General features: G+C 41.1%; 1 protein-coding gene across 3 annotated transcripts in view; it reads left to right on the forward strand.

The window, feature by feature from the left end:
• Positions 1–15,901, forward strand: part of ST3GAL6 (ST3 beta-galactoside alpha-2,3-sialyltransferase 6) — a 319,252-nt gene that overhangs the window by 136,066 nt on the left and 167,285 nt on the right. The window contains exon 12 of one of the 3 annotated variants that reach the window (XM_054518143.1): positions 12,277–12,338. The exons of 1 other annotated variant lie outside the window; for it this stretch is intronic. In XM_054518143.1, coding sequence (XP_054374118.1) covers positions 12,277–12,327 — 51 coding nt within the window. In that variant the 3' untranslated portion in view covers positions 12,328–12,338. Of the gene's footprint in view, positions 1–12,276; positions 12,998–15,901 lie in introns of those variants that run through there. One more of the 3 variants, XM_036383684.2, reaches the window with a different exon arrangement.

Raw genomic sequence — 15,901 nt, forward strand, 5'->3', positions numbered from 1 at the left:
AACGGTTCTTCGTTCCAGTTTTTAATGCACACCTCATCTCCTGAATGTATGTTATGAACTGGATTCTCGAGAGTCAGCGGTTTATTCCACACGAGGATGCTCCGGAGCTGAGCTAAAGTTTTCCCGAGAGACAGAACATAATTATACACTTCCTGCTTTCCTGTGACGTGTACATTAGGGTTAGGGTCAGGAGATTCATATGGTTTCCCATACAATATCTCATAAGGACTGACTGACATCCCACTCCTAGGCTTTATCTGAATCCTTAACAGTGCTATTGGCAAATCCTGGGGCCACTACAATTTGGCTTCTTGGCAAATTTTACTGATTTGCCTTTTTAGTGTCTGATTCATCCTCTCTACCTGTCCACTTGACTGGGGTCTCCACGGTGTGTGGAGGTCCCAAGTTATCCCCAGCAATCTACTTACCTCTCTTACTACTGTAGCTATGAAATGGGGCCCCCTATCTGATGATACCCCTAGGGGTAGCCCGAACCTGGGAATAATCTCCTGTAGTAACCACTTAACTGTTTCCTTTGCTCAGTTTGTGCTACAGGGAAGGGCTTCTGGCCATCCAGAAAATGTGTCAACTCCCGCTAACAGGTATTTGTATCCTCGAGTTCTTGGCAATTCTACAAAATCTACCTGCCAATAGTCTCCTGGCTCTATTCCTATCCGAATTCTTCCTAGCTATGCCTGTCGTCTAGTCACTGGGTTGTTTTTCGAGCAGATATCACATTTTGACATTACTGATTTTGCCATTGTTAACATCTGTACCAAAATTAAACTCTGCTTTAGCAATTTTACCAATGCCTCTGCACCCCAATGACATTTGTTATGTTTGATTTGTAGAACGTCTATCATTATCAAGGGGGGTACCACTATCTGTCCTTGTGCAGTCACATACCATCTTTCTGAATTCTTTTGTGCATTTAGCAAACGTGCCAGTCTCTCATCTTCTACTGAATATTTTGGTTTTGGAGGCAAATTGAATTGGGATACATTAAGCTTTAAAGGTATCAATGCCATTGTTGTTTGCACCTCTCGAGCAACCTGTCGGGCTGCCCAGTCTGCCTTTCAATTTCCCTCACAGATTTTGGAGTTTCCTGATTGGTGTGCTTTACAATGTATAATTGCTACTTGTTCAGGTTTTTATACTGCTTTTATCAATTGCAGGACTGCATTTTGATGTTTAATGTGCCTACCTTGAGAAGACAATAGTCCTCTTTCTTTCCACAGTGCTCTGTTTACATGCACCACTCCAAAAGCATATTTTGAGACAGTCCATATATTTACCCTTTTCCCCTTCACTTAATTCTAGTGCCCTGGTTAAAGCAACCAGTTCTGCCTTCTGGGCAGATGTATTTGGCGGTAATGCTTTTGCCTCCACTACTGTACTGACTGTTGTTACTGCATATCCAGCATATCTGGTTCTGTTTTCCACGAAGCTGCTCCCATCTGTAAATAGCTCCCACTCTGGCTGCTCTAGTGGGACGTCTTTCAGGTCTTCTCTTGCTGAATAGGTGTGCTCTATTACTTCTACACAGTCATGCTCTAATGGCCTTCTTCAGTTGTGGTACCTAGGAACAGAGCTGGATTCAAAAGGTTAGTTGTTTTTAATGTGACATCATCCTGCTCAGTCAGGACTACCTGGAATTTTATCATCCTGCTTGGAGATAGCCAATGGCCCCCTTTCTGTTCTAAGACAGTGGTTACCATGTATGGTACATAGACATCTATGTGCCTTCCCATAGTAAGATTCCTGGCTTCTTGTATCAGCATCACAGTGGCTGCGACTGCCCACAGACATGAAGGCCACCCAGCACTTATGTTGTCAAGTTGTTTGGAAAAGTAGCCCACAGGCCTTTTCCAGCTTCCCAGATGTTGGGTCAGGACTCCTAGTGCTAGGCGCAGCCTTTCATGTACAAACAGCTGAAAATCTTTAGACAGATCAGGTAACCCTAATGCTGGAGCAGTTGTCAGTGCTTCCTTTAATTTTAGTAAGGCTTCTTTCTGTGGCTTGCACCAGATGAATGGCTGCGTCCTCTGAGCTTCATACAGGGGTTTCGCAATCAGTCCATAGTCCATGATCCACAGGCGACACCATCTGCCATGCCGAGGAAGACTCGCAGCTCATGTAGATTCTGGGGCTCTGGAAATGCACAAATAGCTTGGATACGGTTAGTACCTAGTTTTTGTTGCCCTTGTGAAATTTCACATCCCAGTAGATCACAGTCTGTTGAGCAATTTGTGCCTTTTCCAGGTCGCTTTTTCTTCTGTAGCTATTAGTATATCATCAACATACTGCAACAACAGGTATTGGTCTCTTGGTACTTGCCCATTCTTGGTCCAAATCTCCAGCTCCTTTGCCAGCTGGGTTTCCAAATAGGGTCGGTGAGTTCTTGTCATGTCCAGGTGAGCTGGATCTTTCTTCCATTCCCTGGGTTTTCCCACTCAAAGGCAAACAGTTTCCTACTTTCTTTGTCAAGGGGTATGCAGAAAAAAGGCATCTTTTAAATCAATTACAGTAAACCATTTATATATCTCTTTTACGGATGTTAGCAATGTGTAGGGATTTGTTACCACTGGATAAATGTCCTTTGTTATTTTATTTATTGTTCTCAAATCCTGCACTAATCTATATTCACCATTTGGTTTCTTTACTGGAAATATTGGTATATTAAATTCTGATTCACATTCTTCTAGAATTCGGTATTTCAAGAACTTACCAATAATCTTTAGTATTCCTTGTTGTGCTTCTGGTTTTATGGGATACTGTTTGACTTGTACAGCCCTTGCCCCTTCTTTAAACTCTGCATGCACTGGTTGTGCCAATTTAGATTTCCCTGGTATATCCGTTTCCCATACAGAGGGAATCACTGCATCTTCTACCTCCCTAGGGATAGAGGGAACAGGTTTTTCTTTGATCATTAAAATCTGTCCCGTCTTTGATTCAGGTATTTTCATTATAAGTTCCCCATTTTCAAAGGTTATTACCGCATCAAGTTTCGCTAGCAAATCCCTCCCTAAAAGCAGAATTGGACACTCAGGTACATATAGGAACTCGTGTGTTAAAACCTTGTTCCCTAAACACAAATCTAGGGGTTGCAAGAATGGCCATTTTTCCTCTTTCCCTGTAGCCCCAACTATTGTTGTTTGCTTGTCCCCAGTTTGTCCTTGCAGATCATTTAGCACAGAATATGTAGCTCCGGTATCTACTAGAAATTTGACCTCCTTATGCCCTAACTGTATATTTATGACAGGTTCTTGAACCTGTTTTACAGGTTCCACATCCAGTCAGCTGTTATATTCGCCTAAGACCATCGCCTTGGCAACGTTTTCCTGCTGGAACTGATTGCCCTGGTGAAACCGGTTGTTCAAGTTGCTTGGGCACTCTCTCTTCCAATGCCCCTCCTGTTTGCAATACGCACATTGATTTAGGCTTAACCCTTGCATAACTGGTCTTCTACTACGACTACCTCTGCCACGTCCCCTGAAATTTGGGTTCCCCTTTCCTTGTATTACTGCCAAAAGATTTTGCTGCTGCCTTTTACTATCTTCTCTTTCGTGATTATATATACCTTCCAGGCTACCTCAAGTAGTTTATCCAAATTCCTTAATTCCTCCCCTTCTAATTTTTGCAATTTCCTCCTGATATCGTCCTGTGACTGGCCCAAGAATATGAGAGCGAGCTGAACCTTTTCTTGTTCTGTGTCTATTTGGAGATCTGTATATTTCCTTGCTACCTTCTTAAGCCTCTCCAAAAATTCAGTGGGAGATTCTTTCTTTTCCTGTCGAACCTCATATAGTTTAGACCAATTCATAGTTTTGGGCACAGCATTCTGAACTCCTATTTGGATCCACTCCTGATATCTCTGTAGTTTCCTCATACCCCAAGATAAATTAGGGTCCCATTTTGGATCCTCAATTGGGAAATTTTCATCTAAAGTTCCTGTTACGAGCCCGTTTCTGATATCCTCCCTTGCCCTTTCTTTGGCTGCCTTACGTACCATCTCTTTCTCAGTAGAATCCATCAAAGTATCTAAAATTACTTGTATGTTATCCCAGTCAGGATTCTGAGTTTTTATAACCATTTTTACTACTCGTGCCACCTTATCAGGATTTTCTCTATAAGTTCCGGCTGATTGTTTCCAAATAACTAAATCTACAGGAGAAAAAGGCACTTTTACAAACACTAGGCCTTCCACTCCTACACCCTGTTGCAAGGGGGCAATCACAGTTCGCTTTTGTCTGCCCACGACCGGGGCAAGCTTTGACCGACTTCGAGTTCTGTGGGATACCGGTGGTGCTGATTCATTACTATTGCTATCTTTTTCACTTGCATCCCTCCCCCTCCTTTCTATCACAGTTAGGTTTTGCTCATCTTCCAAGGAAGAGGGATCAGGTGATGGTGAGAAAGGAGGATAAAGAGAGAAGGGTGTATTAGATGAGACAGGTTCAGGATTAGGTGAGGTAGGGGCAGACGGTGGGATAGGGACAGGTGAAGTAGGTGAGATAGGGCTAGGTTCTCTTGGTCTTATTGGAGCTACCTGTAAATCAATATCTGTATAATTTTCCCTACTCAGACTTTCTTTCAATGCTAAGTGTTCTAGTCAACGTTTCTCACAAACCCCACATTTACCACTTGCAGATGCTCTAACCACCATTAATCCACATTCATCCTGCCATTCTGACTTTCCCTGCAAATAGAAAAACAAATTAACATTTCCTTCTTGCTTAAAAAACGACATTAACTGTGAAATGGTGTTTTATTGCAGAGTCCCGTACTTTGGCCATTTTTCGCCATTCTCCAAGACGTATTCTGGCCACCATGCATTACGATAATCAATCAACTTAGCCTTACGTAATTCTTCCCCAAAATTACCCTGTTTCCAATGTGCTAATAAGCACCCCAAAGGAGAAGTTTGCAGAAAGGAGGCATTGCAGCCCAAAATCCCTTTGAACTTCTCCATCCAAAAATACGCCACCAATGCTGAACCTGCAACGCTTTTCATGATTGTCTTACGGAACGGTGCCTAGGTGATACCACCAGGAATTCCTTTAGCCCAACCAAGCATAGCTTTCGCTGCATCTTATTGGCAGGCAACCAAACCAAAGTAAAAGCACCTTACCTCTCTCCCGGGGACATTGTGAACAGCAGAGGAGGGTCGCGGCCGATGAGCCCCCCGAGAATCCCTCGGTGCCAGCTTGGAGCATGATCAAGTCGCGAAATCGCTCAGCAGCACTCACAGGGTCCCATCTGGGTCGCCAAAATGTTAGCGTTCAGAAACACATAATCACAAGAATGATTATATGTAGGTGCTTTTATTGAAGAGCTCTGGATGTCAGGGGTTACCAACCCAAATCTGACTCCGATACGGGTTCGGGATGAACATGTTTTTATATTCTATCGTTATATAACTTTCATGTTAATTATTAAACTTATATTGTTCTATTGTATACATAGATTTCAGTCAAGCATGGCTCCTTGTGACCCCCCTGAAATTTCTAACATAGTTTCTCATGATTCTTCGTATGATTATACAATAATTATATTTAATTACTAAACAATCATCACATCTAACAATTACATCATTTACCATACTGCTTACGCAGGTGCAATGATCTGGCAAAACACAAAGCCTAACATTTTCAGAGACTATCTTTAACATTTTCCTGGTCCCCCTATCACACTGATCACATATCCTACAGTACTGCAGACTCAAGGATAGCCTTACCTTTTTATACTTCTAGAAGAAAAGAATTAAAGGTTTTCTTTAATTCCTTCCTTTGGGGAATCCTAAAGCACTTTACAAGTGTTAAATACCAATGTATAATATGGATAAAAAGTATTAGACCTATATTAATATTTATTAAAGCACCATCATGATGAAATTATATGGAAGATTATCTGATGAGGTTACAACATTATGCAGAGACTTCATAGAATTATTAATTCTCTGAATTGGAAGGGACTCACAAGGATCACCAAAGACCAACTCCTGTCTCTGCACAGGGCATTACAAGAATCACACCCTGTGCCCAAGAGCCTTGTCCAACACTTTCTGAACTCTGCCAGGCTTGGTGCTGTGACTGCCTCTCTGGGGAGCCTGTTCCAGTGCCCAACCACCCTCTGGGTGAAGAACCTGTTCCTAATATCCAACCTAAACCTCCCCTGACACAACTTCAGGCCATTCCCTCGAGTCCTGTTACTGGACACCACAGAGAGGAGACTGGTTCCTTCCCCTGCATATCCACTTGTTGGAAAACTCCCCTCAATCTTCTCCAGGCTGAACAGACCAAATGACCTCAGCCACTCCTCATATGGCATCCCCTCAAGGCTCTTCACCATCTTCATACCCTCCCCTGGAAGCTCTCTCACAGGTTCATATCCTTCTTACATTGTGGCACCCAGAACTGCCCCCAGCACTGGAAGCAAGGCTGCCCCAGCTCAGAGCAGAGTGGAACAATCCCCTCCCCTGCCTGGCTATGATGCTCGGCCTGATGCCCTCCAGGACAGGGCTGTCCCTCCTGGCTGCCAGGGCACTGCTAACTCAGATTTTAACTTTTCCATTGACCAGGACCCCCAGGTCCCTTTCCACAGGACTGCTTTCCAGCCTCTTGTTCCCCAATCTGTAAACACACCCATGGCTGCCCTGTCCCAGGACCCATGTGTTTCTGGTCACTGCAACAATTATCTTCCCTAATAAGACTTTTAGTAGATGAAAGTTTACCAAAATATCTGTGGGAAACTTGAATTATGTCATCATATGATCAACTGGATTTCAGGGCACACTGCCAGGCTGGACAGTAAATTCAATGTGGACACATGGCAGGAAAGGTTGTCATATTCCTGTGACCAGGAGTGATGTCGAAACTTTCCGTTTCCATCTGCCTTTTAAAAATAAAGCTACTTTTTCAATAAGACTCTCCAGCGCTCTAGCCCACTTACTCAATTTTTGCCTCAAAATATCTAGATTGGTTTGCTATGAACTTGAAAGAATTGTTTGAGGCAGCCTGTCCTTTCCAAAATCTGTATCAGGTACTTGCTTTATTTGAGGGTAGGTCTATACACAGTGCAGAACAGAACTGCTAGTAACAGAATCAATTTAATGAAGTACTCAAACTTGGATAGATGGTTCATGACACTTTTGAGAATGATGCACATTTTCTTTTCAATGAGTCTTCTGTCAATTTGTTTAGTAGTAGAGTCTTCTATTAAATTAAATTAGTTCTGGCATACAAAATATATGGCAAAAGAGCAATCAATAACAGAGGTAGCATCATCCTTAAGAGACAGGTGAAAACTATAGCTGTACAAGTGGCATGCATTTCACTCTAGGTCTTTTAAAAGGAGATAAATGAAAATTCCTACATTTGTTCCATAAAGGAATTGATTACCCCCAGTTTGCCCTGAATGTGACAGAGCTAAAATAATGTGAGCTAAAGTATTGGTGGTGGAAAGAATAACCATGGATAGATTGGGAGGTTGAACCTCTGGAGATAAATGACTGTTTATGTAGCATCACAGCAGTAGCTCGGGTAGGTGGCTACTTGCTGTTTGACAATATTGTCAAAGGAGGGGTGTCCCCAGACAGCTGGATAGCATGGTGATGGCAGAAGATTAGCTATCAAGGTAAAGGAGTCAATGTTGTTTTTAAACACAACCCAAAAAGTATGAGAAGGAGGCCTCCTAACATAAAGTGGGATAACAAAGGCAATAGCTGCCTTGCGAGGTAAAAGTTAACACTTCCAAATTTCAGCTATAAATGTAAAAAATTCATGATTCAGGAAAGAGGAAAACATTTCAGTTTTTTTTTTTTTTTGGTGGTTGTTAATATAAAATTATGCTGAACAGCCTACAGGTACTTTTCTGTTATCCCATACAAACCTCTTGTAAATATATTCTTCTTTTCATCTTATTTGACTGTAGGACTGTAGGACCACAGACACCAACAATGTCTCCATTTCACCAGTGGTATATTTTATTAACCTGTGGTTTCAGGCAAGTTCTGTCTTCTGTCATGCTTCCCATCATTGTAAGTTTTATTCAAAGTCTTTCCAGCAAGTTTGCCTTTTAAAGAATTAGATGTGAAAGTATTGCAGTCTTTATAGAGTATTGTTAGCTGGTGGGTTTCTTTTTTAAATAGTAGATTCATAAACTTAGAGGGGAGAGTAATGGGAGAGAGTGAACAGTTCTCAAAGTTTTCTCTGCATGATACTGAGAATCTGTCTGATATTGCCTTTCACATTTGTATCTGTAGATTAGTGCCAGTGGGGTGGTCTGGCTACAAAACCACTGTGTGCCATCCAGTGTAGGATACAAAAATCAGGACACATTTTGAAAATGCAGATCTTGCATTGTAGATGAGCATACACCCGTGGCCTTACGGTGTGTGGAGGAAGCACGTCTACCTCAAACAATGTTTTACTACAGTATTACAAGGTTGATTCTTTAGCAGTCACCTGATAGAGGCTGAATTGAAAAAAGAAAAAGAATTGATACAGACTGTACTGTAACTGTAACTAATGCCATTTTGTATGTCTTGACTGTGCTGATTCTGTTACACCCACCAGTGTAATAACCAGTGTAATTCAAGCAGGAATTGATTCCATTAAAGATCTTCTAATATTCCTAATGATGCTGTATTGCTATGTCATTGTACAAAAATACTGAGTTCCCACTCAGGTGATATTGTACAGGAGTTCAGATTAGATGGGTGTCAGTTCATCGGTATTTCAGAGATTGGGACATTGGCCCAGATGATGATCAAACCTGATAAATTGTCTCTGCATTCAAACCTAGTGTTTGTCCATTTCTGAGAAGTAACCAAGATAAAACATGGAAGTCATAACCTTTTAACACACGATTGAGGATTAAATAAAACTTGTCTTCCGTTCCACCAGAATGTGCTTGGTGGCAGTATTATGCATTCTGTGTGTGTATTTTTAATATTTTATATAAGCTTCCTGAAATTTTATGTAATGAAACCAAGTGGCACACATTTTGTCTGTAAGATATGTATATTCTTTGAAAACTTTCTGCCAAAAGATTGTGTAGGTTTTTTAAAAATTATTTTAGAAAGATAATTTGCGCTCTGTTTCAAATGAAAGATAGCATCCTTAGGAAAATAAATTTATGATCAAAGGAAATACTTGCCCAGTGACACTGAAGTTAAAAAGGGAATGAAACAGAACCTGAATAAAAATGTTCATGTTTTCTCATCCATCTCTACTGCTTGGGTCTTATGCCTTATCTCACAGATACTGCTCACTTCCTAACTACACAATTAATAATTTTTGAAATAATAGACTAATTTGATATCCTGGTTACATAATTTATAAATTATTTTCCCTTCAGCACACAAAAAAAAGGCTGTATAAAGGCAGAAATAAACTTTTAATCTTCATTAATGGTCAAACTGCCTAATATTATGATAAAATCACTAATAGGAATTTGATTCCAAACATCATTACAATTTTTTTCTTTAGGACTGGGGAAAACATAGTTCTATTGCATATTTACTGCGGGCAAAAATAGGTCTTGTAGCAACATCCCTCATTTTCTTCAAATTGCCTAAAATTTTAGTGCTGGGGGACACAGTATTTTTTTTACTCTAACTCCTGAGAATGTGTTATGAAGGAAGCCAGGCAGCTTCTGCTCTCAGTTGTACTGTGGAAAAATAGGAGCTTGAGCAGAGACATGGTTGGCAGTGCTCACAGATTTTGGTACAGTTGCTTTTCAATTCTTCATTCTATTTCAATCTTCTTACTTTGTTGTAATAGATCAGAGCATGGCCTATGGAGTGTTCAGCAAAGAGCCTGTCAGCTCAATGCCATTTGCAGACCTTTCATCAGTCCCATTTTTTTTATTATATATTAAGTTGCATTAAGTTAAGTTGCAAGTTACTGATTTTGGTTCACAGTTCAGTGTTTCCATTGCTCTCTTTTAGTGTAGACATTAAACAATGTTAACCTATTCCCAAGAACCATAGGCTGGCTAAGTTCATGGAAGTGAAGGACCCCTACAGGGTTTTTTCCCCCTATTTTAGTTTTCTTCCTGCCCTCCCCCACCCTCCTATTTTTTTAAGAACAAAGTACTTTGGTAAGCTTCTAAAAGAGAAGTCAATTATGGAAAAAAATTCTCTGAGTTCATCTTAGCAATATGATGAAGAAGACATGAGTTTTCTGCCCAGCTTGTATCTGATCTTTGAAATCATTGCTACTGGGCAGCAGCTACAGCAAAAGTTCTGGTGTGGATGAAAAGTTTTTTCTGATGTTGGTGAGCACATAAAACACTTAAGTAAATTTCAGCACTCTTCAGACTTCAAGTTGTTTGAGTTTTATTATTGAGTAAGAAATTTGCTTGCCACCATGTTCACCAGGAGGAGAGAAGGAATAAAGAAAGAAATGCTTAATGACACATCAGCATTTCTGCATGCATTCTCAAATTAATACTTTGGTCTCTTTTTTTGCCATGGCATTTCATCTGGAAAGAAACCCTCTTTTCTAGTGACCATTCAAAATATTACCTTGAAACACTGAATAGAAAATAGTCATTTCTATGTATTATATTCTGGACAAAGGCCTTTTCCGAACTCTAGAAATTCAGACAACTCTAAGTTCATAACAATTTCTTTGGTTGTATAAACTTGTCTCATATTACGTAATGGATACATTCTCATCCTTTTCATATAGGTGGAGGAGTTAGATCAGTGATTACTATTTTAATTTAATCTATCCAAAGCTTTAAGTAGCCTTCATTAATGCATTCAGTAATGCTAGACCAATGACAGGAGAGTAAGTTCACCACTTACTTAACTTAGACCTTTTGCATTTAAGATGATACTAGTAAGCTTGTTTTTCACTTGTGTTTGTCTCTTTGAGAGACTTCAGTGGCAACCTAGAAACCAACCTGCAGAAAGGATTTTCCAGTATGCTTCATCTCCAATCTCCCTTTGGTCAACATATTAAGAGGAACATCGGTAAAAGGAAAGAACATTTCATGTTCTTTCACAGAATTTTTCTCCTAGTTCAGGCCAGTTATATTAGTGTCAGGGAGGTGAGGCATCCATAATTATCTTTTTAATAACAGTGTGCTTCCACTGCCAGAGAAGGAGAGTAATGTGTCTAGTACAGACCCTACATTCTCCTCTGGGAGATATGTAGACTTATGCCATTCTAACAATGTGGCTCTTTTGCACTAGAATACTTTTAGACTCTTTATCAAACTGATTATAGTGCAATCTCTGTGTCCAAACTCAGTGTTACAAACTTTTAAAAGTATAGAGAACTTGATGTTTTATTTCTGTGAGTGCTCTGTTCAATGTTGTTTATTTTACAAAAGAACATGAACTCTTCCAGCATCTGTCATTTGTGCACTTGCAACAAGAAAAGGCAGGCTGAACTACTGAAGCTTTAATTCTCAGCATACCATATTATGTGAAAGCCTTTCTACTCCATCCAAATGCAAAGGCCCTTCATATCTTAAAGCATTTATTTCTATTTATGTTGGACTGGATGGAGTGAACAAGTGTTATGTTTTCTCAAACAGTTCAATGTTTTTATGTTACTGTTAACTTTTGAATAAGCTCTAAGCCAAAATCATTTTGTCCCACAGACATCAGATGAAGTTTATGTGAATTGAAGGAGCTTTCTATTTGCATATTTTTGGGTGGGGTTTTTTGTGTTCTGTTCTGATTTTCTAAACTGATGGAGTCAGTTCTCTGAAGCTCCATTAGGCTTCCCAGCAACAATTCTAGAGTAATTCCTCCCAGAGATGTTCAGAAATGAACTGGGTGTACACAGTTGAGTATAGAAGGAAGTAGTTTGTATGGCAAGTCAGCTGCTGCTTGACAACTCTGTATATTCTTACCATGCAAGAAAACTGAGGCAGCTTTGAACCAAGAACCACTCAGGGAAGAAAAAATTGGTGCAAAATGCTGTCAAATGTGCTGCACCTCTATGTCTGTGCCATGGTTTATCACAGTTTTGCATGATAAAATGTTGTCTAATCAGATATACATTCCAGAGAAACTCTTGGAAACCTAGTTCACTTATTGGTTTGGATAGCCAGCAGAAGTCAGAGGAGGATTCTTTCTACTTTTCTGGTGTTGGAGGAAAAACCATGACTGCATTATTTCTCAGGCTGTTATGATGAGTAGTTTTGAATGAGAGGGGCATTGTCATATGTACTTTGTTAATGATTTGGAACTATCAACTGGTTTTCTCCATAATCTTTCTTTAATAACATTTTCATATTAATTTGTTTGCTTAGTATTATGGAAGAAAGAAAATCACAACGTGTACTGAGCTCTTCTTCTGTTGACATCTCAGAGGGTAAGATGCACTGCTAGAAGAATACAGAATCACAGAATGGCTTCAGTTTGAAAAGACCTCTAAGATCATCAAGTCCAACCATTACCCCAGCACTGCCAAGCCCACCACTAAACCATGTGCCCAGGTGCCACATCTACACATCTTTTAAATACCTCCAGGGATGGCAACTCAACCTTTTCCCTGGACAGCCTGTTCCAGGGCTTTACAATCCTTTCCATGAGGATTTTTTTCCCTAATAACCAATCTAAACACATTTACGCCCATTTCCTTTTATTCTGATGTGGGGGGAGGGGGCAAAGATTATGAAGCTGAGACACCCTGGGATGAAGCAATCAATCAAATGTAAAACATAACTTTTGTGCTAGAAAGTTCCCTGCTCTCCACCTTCCCATTGGATTTCTATCCGAAAGACCATCCCCTCCCTGGTTTTCGATTGGTGTACTCAAGTCACCCCACAAAAGACCACCCCTGTACCCCCGTCCTAATGGTCAAAGGGCAACCCCGAGCCCACCTACTCCGTTCCCCTTTTTAAACCTAAGTCCCAGCCGGGTTCGGGGCTCGACACCCCAGCTCCGGCACCCTTCAACAGAACTGTACCCCATTTTCCTCCCCCGTCGGCACCCTCGGACTTCTCGAAAATAAAGCCTGTTGGAATTTCACCGGAGCCTCCCGAGACCTCTCTGTCCGGCTGTGTCAGTTTGAAACATCCGGGGCTGTGAGAGCGCATGGCCACGGCTGGATCCCTCTGCGGCAACATATGCCAAGGAGGGGACCTGACGGCACCCACCCAGTCTTGGGGCCCCTGGCAGCTAGCTGGACCCCAAAAACCCTCATTCCATCACTAGTTATCTGAGGGAAGAAACTGATCCCTACCTCACTACACCCTGTTTTCAGGCAGTTGTAGAGGGTAATAAGGTGCCCCCCTGAGCCTCCTTTTCTGCGGGCTAAACACCCCCAGCTCCCTCAGCCACTCCTCATAGAATTTGTACTCCAGACCCTTCCTCAGTTTCATTGCCCTTCTCTGGACAGGCTTCAGCACCTCAATTTCTTTCCTGAATTTAGGGAACCAGAACTGGACACAGGACTCAAGGCAGTGTCACCAGTGCTGAGTACAGAGGGATGATCCCTGCCCTGGTCCTGCTTGCCACACTATTGCTGATACAGGCCAGGATGCCATTGGCCTTCGTGGCCACCTGGGCACACTGCTGGCTCATGTTCAGCTGCTGTCACCAGTGCCCACAGGTCCTTTTCTGCCAGCCAGCTTTCCAGCCACTCTTCCCTCACCCTGTGGTGCTGCCTGGGGTTGTTGCGACCCCAGTGCAGGACCTGGCACTCTGAACCTTATTGAACCCCATGCAACTGCCCTCAGCCATCAATCCAACCTGTCCAAACCCCTCTGCAGAGCATTCTTATCCTCCAGTAGATCGACACTCACCAACTTGTTGTTGTCTGTGAACTGACTCACGGTGCACTTGGATGTATTTTGAAATTCCAGTCATGTTGTCTGAAGCAAATTAAAATTTTTAGTGTTTCTTTAATTATGGTAAACAAATCAAACTGGGATGAAGCTGCAGGTAGCTTGAAGGCTGTGTAATGCACTCTTTTGCATGAAATCTAGGTTTGTCCATTTGCTTAAGACTGTTTTAAATTTTTTTACCACTTCTTGTCCTACACTCTGATTCTTACCTTCGAACTCACTTCCTCTGCCCAGCAAAAAACACTTTATTTTTTTCTTCCCTCTATATTGCAGGTGATGAAGTTGTACAATAATAGCAAATGCCACAGTGTGGTAACAGCAAAAATTGATTTCATTTATTTTTTCATAGTGTTCAGTTCATGAGGACCAGTTTCCATCAGGCCTTTCCAAACTGTGTCTCTGTAGGCCAACTTTATGATTCTGGAGCAGCAAATTTCAGCTGAAGTTCATGAGAACTAGTGAAGAGGTGAACTTGATCAAAGTTTCTGACTGTGGAATAATCCACAGGAGGAGACAAGACAGAGTGAGTGTCAGGTAACACTCCAGAAATTTGCCGATCCTGTTATATTTTTTGTAACTTTTTTAGGAGTCCACAACTTTTCAAAATTACAATGTGAGGGTTCAAATATGGCCATACTTCAGAAATGTCTTATTAATTTATTTTCTTATTAGACAGCACTTTTTGCTCTTTTTTGGGGGGGTTATTTTTGTCAATGAGATCCCTACAATGGGTCATACTCCCATTGCTGAAGTTGCTGAAATTGTGGTAAACTTTGCTAACAAATTTATGGATCTCTTACATAAAAAAAAAAACAAACAAAAAAAACCCCAAAACCAAAAACCCAAAAAACAACCAACCCTCTAAAAACTACTAAAAGGGCAAATTTTGGAAAGGCACTGAGCACTTCCAACACCTTCCCTCAAATAAAGCTGTTTCAGGAAGAAATTCTGTATTACAGTTAGGTTCTGTAGAAATTCTGCCAAAAACCCCTAACATTAACATACCCATCAAATATTCATTGTCAATCAAAAAAGGTCTCATGTACAATTCTGAGCTCATTTTCCTTCAGCATATTTTTTTCCAGACTTATGAGTAGGGAAAATAAGAGGGTCCTTGTCCCGGTATAAACAAATTTGGGGGAAAACCTCCAAAGGGGGCCCCTCCAGAAAGCCCACCCACACAGCCCTTCCCCCCAATCAGTTCGGGAGGGATTCCTCAGAGAGAAGTGGAAAGAACCTGTTTATTTAGCAAGCACAGCACCCCCCAGCACACAAAATGAACAATACCAGATGACAAGACTCTTTCACCGCTCTGAAGAGATTACAAATTCAGAAAGTCTCTCCTGGGAGTGGTCACTCTTCAGTCGGTCCCTCCGGAGCTGGGAATGGCTGCTGCAGGCCACAACGTGCAAACTTCTGGTGTTTCCCAGGTCCCAGTCCAGAGCAGGTTCGAGTGGTTCCAAGAAAAGGGAAAAAAAAAAACAGTCCAGGGAAAATTCGGACTGCCTTGCTAAACTAACTAACAAGTAAAAGCAAAAAGCAAGAGCAAAAAGCAAAAGCTGCACTGCCCCGTCTCTGTGTCCCGCCGACACAGAGGGAGAGTGGGGGAGTGAGCAGGCTGATAACAAAACAAAACTTCGCTTTTTAGAGCCAGTCTTGAAGGCACAGAACATATCCAACAGAACAGACGACTGGGGATACAAGCATCATAACGTCACCCTAGGACAGTCCTCAAGAGATTTTTTTCCCCTTGTTTGACTGAACTTAGGATCTTTAGGAAAGGAAATAGTGTATTTCAAGTGTGACTATCTGGTGTGGGAACTTCCAACATATGTATTAATTTATTTACTTAAAGTTGGGAACCAGTCACAGTCTGTAGATTGGCTAGTAAGTTAAATGGGAATGCAGTTATATTTAAATCTGTTGTTTTAAAATATATGCACTGTGCACACTGGCTACAGAAGAAGGATCAAGGGTGTTTCCTGAATATGAACATTTAACTTTCTTAATGCTCCCAAATTGCAATTCATGTCACAATATTTTCCACATTCCTAAAACAATTGAGAATAAATTATACTATATATGA

Source organism: Molothrus ater, chromosome 2, assembly GCF_012460135.2.
Source record: "Molothrus ater isolate BHLD 08-10-18 breed brown headed cowbird chromosome 2, BPBGC_Mater_1.1, whole genome shotgun sequence".
In the NCBI taxonomy this organism is placed as follows: domain Eukaryota; kingdom Metazoa; phylum Chordata; class Aves; order Passeriformes; family Icteridae; genus Molothrus; species Molothrus ater.